At 36.6% G+C, this 19,931-nt stretch overlaps 1 protein-coding gene across 5 annotated transcripts in view; it reads right to left on the bottom strand.

The window, feature by feature from the left end:
• Window positions 1-19,931, bottom strand: part of LOC139967912 (inositol polyphosphate-5-phosphatase A-like) — an 85,540-nt gene that overhangs the window by 35,976 nt on the left and 29,633 nt on the right. For all 5 annotated transcript variants that reach the window (XR_011793182.1, XM_071972120.1, XM_071972121.1 and 2 more), the window contains exons 6-10: window positions 18,034-18,097; window positions 16,946-17,049; window positions 13,516-13,568; window positions 11,702-11,765; window positions 3,153-3,208 (exon numbers count right to left, since the gene is read on the bottom strand). Coding sequence is in view for 4 of the 5 variants with exons in the window: in XM_071972120.1 (XP_071828221.1) it covers window positions 3,153-3,208; window positions 11,702-11,765; window positions 13,516-13,568; window positions 16,946-17,049; window positions 18,034-18,097 (341 nt within the window). In the remaining variant the exon portion in view is untranslated. The remainder of the gene's footprint in view (window positions 1-3,152; window positions 3,209-11,701; window positions 11,766-13,515; window positions 13,569-16,945; window positions 17,050-18,033; window positions 18,098-19,931) is intronic.

The raw sequence follows: 19,931 nt of genomic DNA, 5'->3' as shown, positions 1-19,931 counted from the left end.
ACAGACTAAAATGTTCGACAGCGAGTTGAACAGCATGATTACAGACAATGCACACAATGCATTGTTATTGAAGTAACCTGGTGGATCACTTCTAGTAGCCTACATGGTTGCAACTAGCATCATTGCCACTAGTAAGAATCCATGATTACTACTAATAGTACACACAATGCATTGTTATTGAAGTAACCTGGTGGATCACAACTAGTAGCCTACATGGTTGCAACTAGCATTATTGCCACTAGTAAGAATCCATGATTACTACTAGTAGAGCACACAATGCATTGTTATTGAAGTAACCTGGTGGATCACTTCTAGCAGCCTACATGGTTGCAATTAGCATTATTGCCACTAGTAAGCATCCATGATTACTACTAAGTACATAACATGGACAGTTACTATAACGGCCTGCCTGGTTACCACTAGTGGCCAGCATGAACTTATTCTACAACTATGACATCTAATTAACAAGGTAAACATCCTTTCTTATCATTGTCATTATTAACTGAACCTAATTTTAAGAAGTGTTACACTGTGGATGGTACAAATCATTCAAACAGAATCTACTCCACCATCAAGATAGTAAAGATACTGGTCATATTTTAATTACTACACTATCATAACATTAAAATTACTTATACTCATTATCGCTTGTATCTTTCCGTGCCGATAAACACAACCGGTAACTGGTTAATCTAGTTGCATCGTGTGAAGATAAGAACTCTTGCAGCCCTGGATGTGCAAACTAGGTTAGCTCTTTACATACCTTATACACATATAGATACATCTCTATATCTATATATATGTATATCTATCTATATATATATATCTATCTATATATATATATATATATATATATATATGTATATGTATATGTATATGTATATGTATATGTATATGTATATGTATATGTATATGTATATGTATATGTATATGTATATGTATATGTATATATATATATATATATATATATATATATATATATATATATATATATATATATATATATATATATATATATATATATATATATATATATAGTACCACTCACTCTATTGGTTGTTGCTCCTACTATTATCTGTTTCTGGTATCAATCTATCTACTTTTTTCCATCAACCTGCCACTTTCACGCTGCCAATGCAAAATCAAGAACAAACCTACAAAGCTCTTGACATTTTAACAACTTTCACAATCCACCCGACTTTTGAACTTTGGAAAAGGACTTTCTGTGGACGATGCTATCATGTCATTAGCTCCATATAATCAATGACAATAGCAGGACTCCTTACTTCACTCAGGAAATTTATTTTCATTTATAAACGAAAGGACAGGGACATACTCTTGCGGAGCGAGATATTCACGTCCCTGTCAATTAATTGTCAATTCTAATTACCGGAGTCATAATTTACCAAGAATATTTATGCAGCTAAAACAGGTGGACGAAAGGTACCATATCTTGCAATAATTAGGACTGCAACCATATCCGAGTGTCTGCAGGTTTCATGTGAATGGATAAAGCTAAACAGATTCCTTCTCAGACAGAACAGTGCAGAGTAGAGCTTATTTTAATCCTAATGGGTGGTCCTGTGATCTGATACCAATCTCAACCCCCTCCCTCCCCCCCTCACTTCCTGTCCTTAGGGTTGTCCATGAGGCCTATTTTAGTGCCCAAAAGTATCCTGTCATATTATACATTGCACATTTATCTACTTGGCCAGCTCAATACAAGACTGTAGTCCATCAATTTTTTTGGGGAGAAACCAGACGACAGGTTCTTTTAAGAATCCTGTTCTGTTACTTCTATCATCAATTTCCTGACTTTTCTTTCTCTGCATTCTTTCTCTGTCGCTCTATGATGCAATATCAAAGCCTGTCTTGTTCTCTCTCAACTATTCAAACAAAGCTATGGGATCCAGATTCACACATAGCTTTTTGCAACTTAAGTCCTGTATTTCAAATCTCCCTTCCCACCATTCCCACACTCACCCACCAACCCATCTTCTTTAAACATAGCTTTTTGCCATTTAAGTCCTGTATTTCAAGTCTCCCTTCCCACCATTCCCACACCCACCCACCAACCCATCTTCTTTACACATAGCTTTTTGCCATTTAAGTCCTGTATTTCAAATCTCCCTTCCCACCATTCCCACACCCACCCAACAACCCATCTTCTTTACACATAGCTTTTTGCCATTTAAGTCCTGTATTTCAAATCTGCCTTCCCACCATTCCCACACCCACCCACCAACCCATCTTCTTTACACATAGCTTTTTGCCATTTAAGTCCTGTATTTCAAATCCCCCTTCCCACCATTCCCACACCCACCAACCCATCTTCTTTACACATAGCTTTTTGCCATTTAAGTCCTGTATTTCAAATCCCCCTTCCCACCATTCCCACACCCACCCACCCATCTTCTTTACACATAGGTTTTTGCCATTGAAGTCCTGTATTTCAAATCCCCCTTCCCACCATTCCCACACCCACCCACCAACCCATCTTCTTTACACATAGCTTTTTGCCATTTAAGTCCTGTATTTCAAATCTCCCTTCCCACCATTCCCACACCCACCCACCAACCCATCTTCTTTACACATAGCTTTTTGCCATTTAAGTCCTGTATTTCAAATCTCCCTTCCCACCATTTCCACACCCACCCACCCATCTTTTTTACACATAGATTTTTGCCATTGAAGTCCTGTATTTCAAATTCCCCTTCCCACCATTCCCACACCCACCCACCCATCTTCTTTACACATAGATTTTTGCCATTGAAGTCCTGTATTTCAAATCCCCCTTCCCACCATTCCCACACCCACCCACCCATCTTCTTTATACATCTTTTAGCCATTTAAGTCCTGTATTTCAAATCCCCCCCCTTCCCACACCCACCCACCCATCTTTCTTTATCTTAACTCTCATAACTTCACAAAAATAAGCAGACTACCTTCTGTTTTCGCTTCCCTCTTCATAGCTGTCTGCGATTATTTTCTTTTCCCTTTTTCATCTTCTCATTTACATTTTATTTTTCGGTTTTCTTTACCCAGCCTCCTCCAACTCAAGCCTTGCTATCCAAGCGATGCTTCGTTTTTTTCTACCTCCCATTTTCAAGACTATTTTGATCATGTTCTATTACCTCACTAAAAGAACTTACTTTTCCAAAATTGATTCCAGTGCTTGTTTTCTTCTATTGCTGAACAACGACGGACTCTGTTGGAGAAAGTACCAAAAATATATTTTGTAAAATAAAACAAAAATGTAAATATGCCAGTTCAATACTTCATACTTCTGTGTCACTGACACTGCAACCTGGCATAATCATAAAAAAACAATTAGCATAATAGAACAATTAATTATGAAATATTTATCATTGCTGTTAATTCATTTCAGTTGTTTTTCATTTCACCACGCGTAAAGTAAAACATTATTTTCCCCTCGGTCATAAGAGTGAGCATTATCTCTATAACAGCTGTTACACACTAAAAGTTAAAGCAGCATTTTGCATCCTTTTCTATGATTTTTCCCAACCTCACTGACTCCACTATGCCATAATGACATACATAACTGGCTTATCTATTTAAATCTTACTTCAAATGGTGGCATGAAAGTTGAAAAGTTTGCAACTTTCAACTTTGTTTTTCTCCAAGATACTGTATTTTCCCTTGGGATCACAATAAACCTCGCCCACCATATGAATATTTAAACACTACGAACGTCATTGACCAATGCGTAATTACAACACCATGCTTGATTTGTGTACAGTCTATATGGCAGTTGTACAAGGGAGTTCCATAAAAACTGGTTGTACCAACGCAAAGTCTTGAATCTATTTTTAGCAACGGCTCATAACTAAACCTGCATCTCTGATTGGTTGAATTCAAACTAGTTGACTTGGGGGAACTGTATGCCATTAATTTTACATGTGGAATTTGTCGTGGACACTTTTCTCATTATCTGCAAATATCCTTAATTACTCGCCAATTAACGTTGTTGGTAGGAAAACTTGGCTAATATCTTAATTTGCTGTTTTGTGATTGATATATGTAAAAAACTCGATGGACATGTCAAAAAAGTAGAAAACGGCGACCAAACGCAAAATGCTGCTTTAACATTGATTTCTCAGTTAACACACAGTATGATTTCTCCACTACTGTAGCTGATGCACATATTTTACAACAATTTCTCATTTACACAGTAAGTATAATGATCTCTTTACTAGCTAATACGATTGATATTTTTGCAATGATTTCTCAAGTACCGTAGTATACAGATACTACAATCTCTCCACTAGATGCTACACACTTGACTTATGAACAACGATTTCCTAGTTACGCAGTACTTAGGATCTATCTACTAACTGTTTCACAGTCAGGGTTTAAACAGTCGATTCTTATTCATAGAGTAGGTAAGAGCTCTTAACCGGCTCTTAAACACTGTGTAATAACATCTATTTCAACGACTCACTCGACACACTCGAAACCTCAGACAACTGGATGTTCAAATCCATGAAGAGTCCTGTTAATATTAGACAAGGTTTAATCATGTTATGCCATCCAAACATCCAAAAGGATTTATAGAAGGTAAAAATCCAAGGTATCCGGGCAAATTTCCGTAAGATTGACTATCCACTATGAAAACGCATGTGTAGACACTTTGGATGGTAGAATGAGAAGGGCAACGACCCGAGGAGCCAGTCGTTGAGATAAAAGATTACCAGGGCATACTAGACACGGTAGAATAAGGTGCAAAGGTTGTGAGGAGACAGGTAAGTGAGGGGCGAAGTCCATACACTGATTATCCAGGGCATTACTCAGTTTGACTGAGTTTGGCCAGAGTTTCTGGAGAGTACTAATAAAATGATCAAAATACACTAAAGAGAGCCTGTCGACTGTTACATTTGCATATCTAAAGCATATCCCATCCTATAAATAAATAGAACGATAATTGATTAGTCGTCTGTTGTCCCAGTGCTATCGTCTGCCCTGCGACGTTAACAAAAAGGTGTGTATGAAACCGCATGGCAAGTTTCTCTCATGTTGAAACTTGTTGACAGCACTACAATTTCAACTCCACTCCGTAGTTTATATATTTATAATGTAAATCCTTGCGATAACGTTAACAAAGCTGAGCCGCAAAACAGGTTTCCAACCTGGTTAGACTGCTATACCATTGACCTGTTATAATAAGACAAGCCATGGCCAATCATGTTATTACAGGTAAACATTACCGATCCCATCTTCTCTTGGGACTGGCGGGGTTCATTGTTCAGGGTTTTTAGGCAAACTTTCACAGCACCATCATACAATCTCAAGCCAGCTGCACAACACTGCCAGATTAAACATGTATACGGAACCAACGTAACATGGAAAATCATAGAAAATTCAGGCAGTGCGCTTGTGTTTCGGTCTTCAAGTGATAAAAAATAGCCAGCGTTTAAGTTGCATCGGCTTCAGTCAGTGTAGCAATGCGAAGGATTTTTCCAACTTCCAGAATACAGCGCGTGGCTAATGTCATGACTACCACTTCCCACTTTCAAAACATGCAGCCAATCACAGGCAAAAAAGTAATGTGAGGCTGTTTATTTGTTTCTTCAAATTCATGTCTATCAAAACTTTCTTATAGGAGAAAATATATATATATATATATACAATTGCAAAGATTTATATATCTATATATATATCTATATATATCTATATATATCTATATATATATATATATATATATATATATATATCTATACCTATATCTATATATATATATATTCATTAGCTTTTGTCGTTTATTTCCATTTCATTTAACAGAGTCTGTTCTAAGTATCTCTTTCGAGATCCGGCTTTAGGAATAACAAATGATTTCGAGTTGGTTATCATGTTCTATCTCATCATCATGCATCATGTTTGATGCATGTTTGATGCATGTTTGATGCATGTTTGACGCATATTTGATGCATGTTTGATGATTGAGAGTAAGGAAAAATGTCACCAAAACAGAACTCGCAATGTTCGATACACGTGGTAAATGCCTACAGCTACCAGTTTGAACCTGTACATAAATGAATATATACTGTATATCCTTATTACGTTTGAAGGAAAGGCAAAAAAAAAAGATCTCTTATCCCCCTCCCGCCCCAAACCCCCTCCTCCTAAAAAAAAAAAAAAAAAAAATACAGCAAGTTGTACAGAAATCATTCCAACAATCTACTGCTACAACTCCTGCCACCAATTAATTCTTCCCTCTTGCCTCAAGCTCCCATACCTCCACCATACCACCACATAACACCCATTCACACCCATCACAACCATTCACACCCATCACACATTCACCCATACCACAACATTCCTCCCAAAACAAGCTGATTTTTAAGTTTACTCAAAGGTCATGTTTTATTCTTTCCATCTGAAATAGCTTTAAAACTAGCAAACACTGGATATCACTTCATGGTAGAATTTCTTCAAAAAGAAGAAGAAAAAGACCAGTTTGGTTGCCTTAAGTTTGTAAATGTAAAATTAAACCTCTGAGATATTTACTCAACACTCATTTTCAAACCTTATACTTTCCATTAAAAAAATCCCTCCAGTTACATACAGTATGCAACTCAATATTTACAGGAAAGAGCCCAAACGCTGCTGGTTGATTCTATTAATCTGCAACTATTATCAATGAATAGCTAAAAGGATGGCAATGAAAGTGGATTGTGTTGCCATGGTTACCTCCAGAAAACATCCAAATTATGATATCAATAAATGAATTACGTAGGCAACCAAGAGGAAATGAACCAGAGATGAGCAATCGATAATTGTAACGAGATATAAGAAGCCACGGTACGATGTACAAGGTTAACATATAAGCAGCGAGAGGGGGAGTTAGTTTATAGCAACATGCATATCGACAGACAAAAAACAAAAAACACTGACAAGAGAAAAACAAGACAAGAAAACATTGGAGCTGCCTTGGAGTATTAAAACATCCGTCATAATACATGAATGACGAGAAACTGAATATTGCCAATAGGAAGGGCAGATTTAAAATGTTGATATAGCTGATATACAAACAAGATACAGATTTTATGCAATTCATCGAAATTTCGGAAGTTTAGAAAACTAAAACAAGTTAAAATGATGACAGGGTCATCAGACATTCAACTTTTTGAGGTTGCTATTACTATCGAGAAATATTTCAAATAAGGATGACATTTAAATGTCCTGCAATGTTTTTGATGTGTAACTTTTGGGAAGAGAAGGAAAAGGGATATGGATAGAAGGAAGTAAGCGAACCGTACAGTAGGTTAACAAATGTCAAACGCTTCATCTTTCTTTCCGAAACAACAACTACGAGTTTAAGACTCTTGTTTCATACTGTATCATTTTACCGATCATTTCGCATTCCTCGTTTTCTGATCGACCACTGAAGGCAGTGAAAACTTTAATATCTTGAGAATAACGAATCATCTACCATTCATAAATTACCGGTTATAAATGCTGAACAGAACCTTGCATTCTGCTTTTGGGTTTGTCTTTTGGTGGCAGTTTGACCGAACCATGTAACGTTTACGTATATTTGGATACACCACATTATTCTAACTACAGGGATCTACGTTGCTACCATCACTTTTTCGCTTCTAATTTACGTCTTGTTAAACTGAAAGGATGGTTTTAAGGCAGAAACTTAGTCTTTATATGTCTTAGTGCAAGGGAAAGGAAATATAAAGAGCATGGTGGCCAATTGGCTAAGGCGTCGGACTCGTGATCCAAGGATTGCTGGTTCGATTCCTGCCTAGTTCATTACGTTGTGTCCTTGGGCAAGATGCTTTATCTTAATTGCCTCTCTCCACCCAGGAGTTAAATGGGTACCTGTGAGGTATCTTGTCATTGGTCGCAGTATATAACTGCTGCCGACTGGAGGGATTGTCTCTGGGACAGGTTATCATTGACCAGGGGTAATATAACGTCTGTAAAGCGCTTTGAGACCTATCGCTGGTATAAGGCGCTATATTAAAAGCATATAATATATTTATATTTATAATATTATTATTATTATTATTCTATATAAGCTTCCCATTCAGTGATCAAGAGCATAGGTCTGATACCAAGCACAGAGTCTAATGTAAAAAAAGGCTGGGCTTCAAAGTCACTTAAATGCAGCATACTGTGTGCAGAGTCTGAACTGCAATGTTAGCACAGCTCTTGGACTTGCAACTTGGCGACTACCAGGTTTTGAGCATCGGATTACTAGTACACTGTAAGCCATGCTTCTAATGTACTTTATCATTTAGAATAAAGATTTAAACCAAAATGAAAGATGCATTGACGTATGGATGACGTCATTACACTAAACTTCTGCTTGTTCATCAGACATAGCTCATATAATATAAATGTCCTGAACCACTATTGTGATGTACAATTACACTATGGCATGATAAACACAGTACACAAACTCCACCAAAAGCAATAGGGGTTTTGTACTCAATGTGATGCATGCACATACTGATGCATCATGTGATGTGATGTGATGCATAATGTGATGCATTCACATACTGAGTATGAGAAGTAACAATGATTCCTTCCTGTGAGATATCATCTTTAAAGGTTTTCAGAGTTGACCTCTGGTGACCTCCAATGAACTTTGACCTACACCAACAACACCAGGCTTCTGGTACTCAATAAGATAAATCCATATACCATGTTTGAGAAGTATCCATGATTTCTACCATGTGATATCCTGTTTAAAATGTCTTCAGAGTTTGACTGCTGGTGCACCCAAATTGACCTTTTGCCCTCCATCAAAACAATTGAGTTCTTCTATTCAATATAAAAAATCCACATGTCAAGTATGAAAAGCATCCATACTTCCTAACTTGAGATATCACATTTTACAACTTTTACAGTATTTGACCTCTGGTGACCACAGATGACCTTTGACCTCCACTAAAAACAACAGAGTACTTTTACTCAATATTTATAACTCGTCCACATGATAAGTATGGGCAGTATCCATGCCTCCTATCTTGAGATATCCTTTTTACAAGGTTTTCGGTGTTTGACCTCTGGTGACATCAGATGACATTTGACCTCCACCAAATACAAAAGGGGTTTTCTACTCAATAGGTTGTATGCATCCGAACCAAAAAGAAGAAAAATTGAGCTCCTTAAATTTGAGACAAACATTTATAGAAGAAAAGTGTTCTGACTGAAATATTTATTCTGTCTGCCATCACTTTTACACCCATCCAGACAATAAAGCAATGTTGTGATATTTATCCTGAAGTCATGTTGCATCACACAGAGAAAAATTATTAAAAGTAGAAGATTTCCACATTTAATAATAAGTATTGTAATTTTTTTATGCCAGTTCTACAGATGCAAAGTCATCTTCTGGTACAGAATTCAAATTTACGGTGGACTGCTGTTAAGTGATTTCAAAAGCCAGTACTTCTTGAGTAGTGTTTGGTTACGAAACTCTGTCCCTTTTAGCAATGTGCCAGCTACATCTAACTTAACAAATATTCATAGCGATACATTCTCAACATCCAGTTATTTTATTTCTGTCATTTCAAGACAGTATTTTTGAAATCTTTGGAAGATGTATTATAAATTAAATTTTCCGATGGACCATGGGCACAAGTTTTGTGATGTAATGCAACATTGTTGATTTACAAAAAATTATCTCTTTGAGGTGATTTTCATGAATATGCTACTTGGTACAAAAATACCAGGCTAGTTAGTTAGCAGGACTTGTGGAGTTTCATTTAAAAAATTGTAAAGAATTACCCAGATATAATAACAACTAGTCGATGATTAAACTTTGGATGATATCTCTTTCAAGTGGTTTGTTGTATACTATTAAAGAATATTGGGTGATATACCATGAATTCAAGGGTCTTAATTTGCATAATCTGTTTTCCTCACATGAATCACTACCATTAAGATATGAATAAAACATCTAAGTTTGTAGACTGTAAATTAACTTCAACTTAAAACTATAACAAAACTAATAGTCTTTCAATCTCCTAAAAGGCATTAGCCAACGATAGAAGGAAACGCGCAAAAATAATCTGCAGGTCAAATCGACCACACTGCACATCTCAGACCACTGAAGTAAACTTATACCATTAAAAACATTGTATAACTACAACCACAAATTCTTCCTCAATAAAAGGAAAACTTGGCATTACTTTACATCTGAAAAATATACACAAAAAACGAAAAGTTTTCCCATAAGATTCAGTTGCATGCTATTGCACTGCACAGTTTGTAAACCCTCACAATTTCCAAACCAAATATCCAGAAGCTCTTATATTTCTTGTCATAAATTTTCTGAAGGGCAACCACCATGCCAAGTAAGAAGCTATGGGGACAATTATATTGGAAACAAGACAAGGTATCCCATACACACAGAGAGAGATGTATACTGTACATGCCAGGACCACTGTGTATCTAGTCTATCAGCAAAGGCATCACATACACACACACACAGAGATATATACATGCCAGTATCATTGTGTATCTTGTCTACCAGCCAAGGCATCACTTACAGAGAGAGATATATATACAGGGATGTGCCTAGGATTTCCTGAGTGCAGAGTATACTGATTGTCGTCCTGGGGGATGGGTCTAAGGGGGAGGGGGTGTCCCCCTTCCCTTTGAGAAATTTTTTCGATTTTTGAAGGTGCTCAGATGCCAAATGCTGGCACTTGTATAGCTTTTTAAGCACATATACAAGTACTAGTTTTGCTAACATTTTACATTTTTCAATTTTTTTTTTAGTTAAATGAATTACGTAGCCTACCTGGTAAAAGTTATTAGTTTGTTTCAAAGAGATTTTACAAGGGACCGATTGAGAGCCTTTAATGTTTCTCACATGCGTAACTGATGCATTATTAGTCTGTATGATTTTGGCATAGGCTAGGCCTAATTTTTGTTGATTTTTTTTTTAGGAATGTCAGGATTTTAGATGAAAATAGTGCTGGGCGGGATTCACGATTTTTAAGACAGTGCTGGGCGGTAATTTTTAGTGCTGGGCGGGGCTGCACAGCGTGGGCACATCCCTGCATATATATACATGCCAGTACCATTGAATATCTTGTTTACCAGAAAAGGCATCACTTACAGAGAGATAAACATGCCAAATACCATTGCATATTTTGTCTACCAGCCAAGGCATCACTTACACACACACACTGATAAATACATGCCAGTACCATTGCATATCTTGTTTACCAGTGAATGCATCACTTACAGAGAGAGATATAAACATGCCAGTACCTTGTCTACCAGCCAAGGCAAAACATACACATAGATGCAGATATCAGCACCCTGCATCACTGTTTGTAACAGGCAAAGGCATCAATTAACACAAACACACAGATATACACAGGCCATCACAATTGCACTGATTCCATTTCCTCTTCATTGGTCTGGAACTTTATTTATTTATAAGTTCCTTCATGTGATTACTCACTTCATGCATGTAAAATTAAAACAAAGATACAGGCACAGCAAAGACAAGACATATAGACTAGACTAGGAGAAAAAAATAAAAAAATTAAGGGAACTTATTCATAACAGTTTGAAGAAGCCAAATGAATAATTAAAGTAGCTTAATGTCAAGAAATTGCCTTCCTAATTAAGGTTGTGGGTGTTCTGAAATATATATTTTCGCCCACTCAATGTACGAGTAGATCAAAGAGTAGAAGCTTGTACAAACCTTTTCCATAGCCTGTACATTACTAGCATCATGGAATAAGTGGACATTAACCAGGTCAAAGGTGCTGTCAAAATCAAAGTAAAATAAGTATCAATGAAACTCATTTAGATGATGATGATGATGATGATGATGATGATGATGATGGTGATGATGATGTAGATGATGATTTGATGATGCTGGTGATGATCCTTGTGATTGTTGATGATGGTGATGATGATGGTGATGATGCTGGTGATGATGATGATGTAGATGATGATTTGATGATGCTGGTGATGATCCTGGTGATTGATGATGATGGTGATGATGCTGGTGATGATGATGATGATGATGATGATGATGATGTAGATGATGATGATGATTTGATGATGCTGGTGATGATCCTGGTGATTGATGATGATGGTGATGATGCTGGTGATGATGATGATAATGATGATTTGATGATGATGATGATGATGATGATGATGATGATGATGATGATGATGATGATGATGATGATGATGATGATGATGATGATGATGATGACGATGATGATGGTGATGATGATGATGATTCTAGTGATTGACAATGATGATTGTGGTGGTGGCAATCATGATGATTCCCGGTGATTGATGATGATGGTGATGATGATGATGATGATGATGATGATGATGATGATGATGATGATGATGATGATGATGATGATGATGATGATGATGATGATGACGATGATGAAGCAAACTATACAGTGATGGAATAACATCATTGCATAAATACACAAACGTGCAAATCATTTTACTATAGTTTCGAATAATTTTCTACAAGTATCAGATTAAAACATTTGGTTTTAGGGCAAAGGGTCAGTCAGGATCAAAATCTTGCTGCACCATTGAAATAGCTGGTTTCCTCTTTATTTTTTTCTGTAACAGATTGAATTCTGTCACAGGCTTGAGTTGGTTGGTACTCTGGCCATCAGTTGGGAGTTTAGAGCATTGACGATAAATACAGTTTGGGTAGCCATATAAAATATGATTTTGTTCGACTGCTTGACTTTCTTGTATATTTTAGGGGGATGGGGATGTGGGTGGGGGAGATGACCGTTTCAACTGAGTACGGTTTTTTTCTGTGACCATACCCTAACTGTATGTACTTGCATCAAGATGGTGTTCTGTGGGTACTCTGAGTGGCTATCCAATTATATCAATTTATTACCCTAGCTACAAAGATTTCAACAATGCATCCCTGCTCTATATGTACTGTCCATGCTTTATACTGTATGTAGCATAGATTTATAACAGCTCAGCTATATACCATTGTGTATAAGCACCAAAAGTAGATATTAATGTCAATAATGGAACTGCTTTTAATAGTGGATAACAAACTGATTTATCCAGTCACAAGAGTGGTTTAGTATTACAGGCTTAGACGGGACAAGAAAAGTGCCAGCACAATGTCCAAAAATTGTTTTTAAGTTTCTCATATTACTTCCTAAAGATAATGCACTACTAAAGCACATTTCCGAAAGAAACCATTTTTTTCTTGATGCAAATATTTCAGACACAGAGTCAAGAAAGGATTTCGGAACGGTAGAGTCAGAAGTAAGAGGGGCTATGACCTGAAGAGGTCAGTAAGGGGTCAGTAAGCTTGGTAGATTGGAGTGCTTATTTACAGAGACAGGTGAGGGTTAGAGTAAATCCCTAGATTTCTAAGTCAATGTATTTTACAGCAAAGCCACTAGCCATCATACAATGACAACGTCTAAAACAAGTTTAGAATATAGCTTAAAACAGCATATTAATTATAGCAAATCAAAGTCCCTATAAAATGGACATACTTACATATTCTCAAGCTTCCATCGTGTCCTCAGGTAACCTTTCCTAGACCACTTGACCTGTTCAGGGATTTCAGAAAAAGATGACCATATTTGTACAGAAAATAATTTTCAGCTATTCTACTGTAGGTTTGTAATGTTCAAAGGATCAATTACATTAGCGCACAATCCCTTCAGAAAAGTGCAGTTCACAATCTTCTTTGTTTTCACCTTAAAAAAAAAAAAATTGATGCCGCATGTGAATCGGTTTTCGGCTGGGGTTGCATATGACTAGCTTTTATTGTAACCAAAGGCAACAAGAAAGTAACCAACACGACACGAAAAATTCTGCTAATTTGCTAAACTGACCAAGATTGGTGGGGTAGGTCCAAAGTCTGATCTCGGCTGAACATCCCCCATGCTGTGTCTTTCTTGGACAATCAATAAATACATAAATAAAATAAAACAAATCTGTGTCGTTGTCTGGGAACGATCTTTATGAATCTCAAACAAAGTGATTTTAAATTTTTCTTCGGCTTTGCCAAGCAACAGACAAGTTGCGACCCAAGCGGGGCTTGGTCGTCTCTAAGAGAAGTCATGGAATAAATACCATCTTGGTGAGCTATAAGATTGCCTGACTTCTTCAAATATGTTTAGTTAAAGTTGCCCCCAAACTCAGTGGAGCTCTTTTATTTACAGTAAACTACTGTAATTTACAGTCACAGTGGTAAAAGTAACCCTCAGATCTGAAAGATTGTAAGTCATATTAAGACAATGAACAAATTACGCTAAAACTATATCAACTTCTTTTGTGTAAAATATGAAAACTGATGGAGTGTGATAATCTGCATTGCACATTTTGTATACAAAGTATGTATCTTGTGACATTTGTCCACATGCAGTTGTTTTAAGACTGAGTTATACGTAAATGTGTGCTAAAAGCTAATTGACTACCAAAATATGGGAGAGGGTGGGGGGGGGGTGGGGAGGAAAGAGAAAAAGAAGAATATAAAAAATTAAAACATCGCAATTTACAAAGTGACTAGTCTGAAAATTAAATTTGTTTCTGATCTGTAAACAATATATACTACTTTTTCAGCTAAACTTGGCAAACTGTAAAACGTCCTTGGGTATCAAACAGGCAGTGCTATTATTCTCTGAGCTAAGGACAGACTTAGACGTCGATATTACATTATTAACTTAAAAAGACTGACAGATTCGGCGGCCAAGGTTATTCTTTGTTGTAAATGCTTCGATATTGAACACTTTGTGCCATGCAAACACATCTGGTATGGATAATAATTGTCTGCATGGGTAGGTTTTACAGAGAAGAGTCAGAACTCATTTTGCAACTTCCAGCCTCTGTCAGACCCTAACACGTACTGAACGCAGGCATAAGAGTCCTAAAAGCTGACAAACCAAGCCACTAATGATAGTTTTGTTCAATACAGAAATTTTGCTGTCAAAGAGCTCAGAGCAGCAACTGCTAGTGAATTAGAAAAATTGAATGTAGGGCAGAGCTGTAAGTGTATGCAGTCTAAAAAATGTGGTTGGGAAGGGGGTGGGGGATTGGATGAGAAGAGGTGTAAATGTGGTTGGGAAGGGGGTGGGGGGTTGGATGAGGAGAGGTGTAAATGTGGTTGGGAAGGGGGTGGGGGGTTGGATGAGAAGAGGTGTAAATGTGGTTGGGTAGGGGGTGGGGGGTTGGATGAGAAGAGGTGTAAATGTGGTTGGGAAGGGGGTGGGGGTTGGATGAGAAGAGGTGTAAATGTGGTTGGGAAGGGGGTGGGGGGTTGGATGAGGAGAGGTGTATGAAAAAATACACTCCTTTGTTCCTTCCATCTAAATATCCAAATCTCCAAAAAAAAAATCGTCATTTTGGAGTTTCCATATTTACTTACTTTCTTTACATGTTGTATTTTAATGAGGGAAAACATATGATGTTGCCATCTGGGAGGTGAAATCATCCATGGCCAAAGCAAATAAAAAACGTCATGTTTAGACCTTGACATCTTTGTGGTACATCAAAATAATTCTCCCAAAAAAAAACACCCTTGCATCATTTTATAAAAAAAAAAAAAAAAAAAATGAAAATAAAATAGAAACTAACGACTTGACTCTTTAGTGATCAATCATTTAGTTTTCAATGACAAAGCACACTGCAGGTTTGCCAGTAACGGTAGGAAATTTCCCCCCCAGACCAACGTTTGGCAAAAATTTGTTTTTCCTTGTCTATACTGGCTGGCACAAGCTGACAGTGCTGTTTAGATTTCATTGATTATTAAATAAAAGATTCCACTTTTCCTCTCATCATCCAGTAGGAAATTTAATTAAAGAATGCATTTTGCAGGTGGAATGAATCGTGTGTTTTTCTCAATTTACAGACATACGGTAGAACGTTGTTTCCCTTTGATTGGGAGGCCGTTGATTGCTCTGGCAATAAAATCCCCTCTGAAGTTTTTAAAGTAACCATAATTCCTTAAAGCAGTGTGTACAGTGTCTGCATTTAATACCCAGACCTTGAACTGTGTCTTTTTGGGGATGTGAAGGTAAGTTCTTTTGGCCAGTTCTTCTCTTTTGAAAATCATGGCAACCCCAGTGGCAGAGCTATGGGTATTGGTCAGGGGGGCGAGAATGGTCTGTAGGGGCGCTTTCGACACTATCAACTGTAAGCGGAACGCCAGCCACCACAGGTTGGCGCGGAGCGTACAGAAATATTTTGAGTAAATATACTCCCTAAATCGCCGGAAATTACCCTTTCCGGGCCTTGCTAATTTGCAGATAAACGAAGAATAAATAGGTGTCATCGCCATTTTGTCAGAAAATTACACCAACAAAATGTGACAAATGTCAATAGGTATTTGAGAGCGCAATAAGTCAATAATCGTGAATAAGTAAAAAGTGGTAAAAAGCTGAAAAGGGCGCCAGCAGTCCATTTGAGTCTGTCAGGGGGGGCATCCGCCCCCTCTGACTGTATGGACGCTCCGCCACTGGGCAACCCCTGTCCAAATCAGACTAGCTTCAGGTATCTGAGGCATCAAAGCACAAAGATGAAACTCAAAAGGGATTAGCTAAGGTGTGAACAGTCAAATTCATTCCATTTCTGGACAGATTTATCACCTTAGAACCTCAGGCTATAGCTCAATGTTCCCCACAAACATTAAATAGGAAGTATTTATTTGCGCCTTAAGGTGGCAAATTTTCTCATATCTAGAGTAGCATATGAAGCTAATTAATGCTATAACTCAATAGCCCCAATTCTTATATGCACAGTACAGGCAAGCAACGACTGTGATGATAGTAGTTCAAACATATAGACAGATATATGTAATTTAAGCCCTAGTTTTTATAATGACACTGGTTTGCAAAGGTATGAAAGTTGAAGTGAAACTCAAATTGGGGTTTTATGATGGAAGAAGGCTTTCTGTGTTCTAATTGGGTTAAAATAATGAACATACCTCTGGGAAGTAATGTGGTGGAAACCTTTCCTTGACATGTGTGGATACACCTAACAAATTGCCTTGGTGAATATTTTTACCGGATAATGTCCTGTATTGGCTATCTGTGAAGAAGAAGCAGAACAAGTCAATATCTTTGAGCAGCCTCTAATACATGGAAATATTTACTACATTCACACAGGTGAATAATACAGGATAAACCTTTTCCAATTCACATGCAATCGCTGGGATCAAGTTGACCAAAAAAAGTTCAAATGCAATCTTTGTACAAATAATACAAAGAAATCTAATCATGTGAACATTTTCTTCGCTTAATCACCATCTTATGGTCGGTATCACAGGATAGGAAATATATAATTCTGGTTAAACCTTGGAAATTCTATTTTAACTACTTTCGTATAGTACAGGTGGAAATAATGACTGCGGAAATCCTTCAGGCAAACTTCTTAGCATGTTAATGTACCTGAAGTCATGTAAGTACTCACATATTATTGGATACCTCTCATTTAAAAGAGTTAAAAACCTTTTCTTTGAAATTTGCTTTTCATATGAAATTTGGAAATAATGTGTCAAATATACACCAATGTACAGTATATTCCACTATTTAAGTTTTACTGTAACAAAACATTGTACAGTATGACTGATAAAACTGTCCGTTAAATTATTGGCTGGCTGAACGATATTGCACCCCTTACGTACATCATCCATGTACACTGGGGGTGTCACGATGGGGGGGGGGAGGGGTTGCTTGTTCCTTACTAAACCGCTGTGAAATATTAGAGGAACCCTTTCCCACTGCACTAAGGCAGGGACTGAACAAAATACAACACCCAGGCAGTGTTAAAAATGTTCCTTCAAGGGCAGACTCTATACTGTGGGTTATAACAGTAATATGTTGTATGGATGCATTCTACAATTGTTAAATAAATTACATGTTTGGATAGACTGACTGACTGTTTACTTTCACGACAAGTAAATTTGCTTAATTGCTAGTCAAACACTATATTACAGTTATGATTAGATATTTATTGATCAATTAAGAGTTGAGTATTTTCACCGTAGTTGGCAAAAAATGTAAAGTGTTTTACCTTTGAAATCGAAACACTGGATATTCTTCACAGAATTATGTACAAAATAAATATTGCCCAGGGCCTGAGGGAGAAAAATATGGGATAAAAGGAGAAGAGAAGGAAAAGAAATATCATTAAAGATCTTGAAATAATCCTAAATCAGAGTACCTTACCTAGTATAATTTTTGGGACTTAACCGCATACAGTAGCACTGTACACACAAATTTCTCAATTTCCACTTGTCAATTAATCCAAAATTCTAATTTAAAATAATACATAATGGATATTTAAATTGAACTGTGTTTAATAAAAAAAAAATTTTTAAACCTCCAGTCATATTGTTTGTGTTACCATCTTGTCATCTTTTGATTGTTGTATATTAAAATTGATTTTCTATTTATATTTTGATAGTCTTATTGTTACTAATTTTCGGCTGTAATAATTTTGTATTTTAGTTTTATTGTATGCTGTCATATTTTATTGCTTTCGTCTTTAATTTCTAAATTTTATTGTTTTTAATAATTATTGTTAAGTTATTTATTTCTGTAATTCTTAGGATGCAATATTTTTAGGCTGTAATATTTTTAAGCTGTAATATTTTTTAGTTTTATTCTTTTATGCGATTCTGTGAAGTGCTTTGAGATCATTCTTTTGATGTAAAGCGCTATATAAGAATAAACTATTATTATTATTATTATATTTACTGTACTCAAGATCATTTATCGATGTAAATAACCGCTATCACAGTATGTCAGACATACGGCAGTATGTGCAGTATGACATTTACTTGACTGCATGCAGTGTACTTACATTTAATTTATAAGATCAAGTAGAAAACTTGGCATATTTCCAGATTGGCTTTTAGTAATGTGACTGACTACCTGTAACATCATCATCTGGTCGGATGACAAAAACATCACACAGTGTGTAGCTGTAACTAGATTAGTCTCCATTTTATACTACAGTAGCTCACTATTGCATTAAATAACAGTTTCCAACATTCCATTTTTGAGTTTTAAAGGGTGTGAAGACTCGAGCAAAAAGAAACGTCTAATGCCGGTAATATGACCTAGTTTTGAAAGAGGTGTAACAGAAGTGTTAGACACTACCATCAATCCCAGAAAATACACACAGCTTGCTACCGTCGGTAATTAGACACTAGTGTACAGTCAGTACATACAGCTGCGGTCAATACCCACAGCACCGTGTACAACCGAAACAGCGATGGACATCTCAGGTCCAGGTCCAGCTAAAGATAACAAGGTATCACGTTTCATTACTGTCTGCATTTTGTAGCAACACGAACAAAACGTCACTTGCAAGCAACAGAAAGTTAACTTTTTCAGATGGCCGCACACGGTTTGGGGCGAGTCTTCAATGCCTTTAAGCAATCTACAGAGTGCTTATATTCTAATCTTCTTTGCAATACTTGGTAATAGTATAGCAATGTAAACCTGAGCAAGAAAGTACTGAGTACAGTATAAATATTCAAAATGGTAACTTTCAGATATTTGCAGTGCATGTAATGAAGTTATCAATGTCATGTCCAATTTCTATAATTCCTTTAGTATGGGGACAAGTTGCCTTACTTATGGTACTATTACTTGTAAAGAATAAAAACTACCTCACTATATTAAACTGTTGAATAAATAGAAAGGATCATCAATACTATTGTAAAATTCCCTACATAATTATAACCTGATTCTGTTTCCAGGGAAATACTATAACTATTAGATGAAATATAACTTGAGTAAAAGTGCGGTTATCATGAGAGGAGAGGAACAGTAAGTGAGTTAAATTTATACTGTACCTCGTCCTATTTGGATATTGAACAGTACTGACTTTTATTACTCCAAAAATGAACTAATAAAATTTTCTCACAGTTTGGGACTTCAATATATAGGGTAAACATACTG

The sequence above is a fragment of the Apostichopus japonicus genome, chromosome 5 (assembly GCF_037975245.1).
Source record: "Apostichopus japonicus isolate 1M-3 chromosome 5, ASM3797524v1, whole genome shotgun sequence".
Lineage (NCBI taxonomy): Eukaryota > Metazoa > Echinodermata > Holothuroidea > Aspidochirotida > Stichopodidae > Apostichopus > Apostichopus japonicus.
The sequence above is the reverse complement of the archived record's forward strand: the minus strand, read 5'-3'. Positions and strand labels throughout refer to the sequence as shown.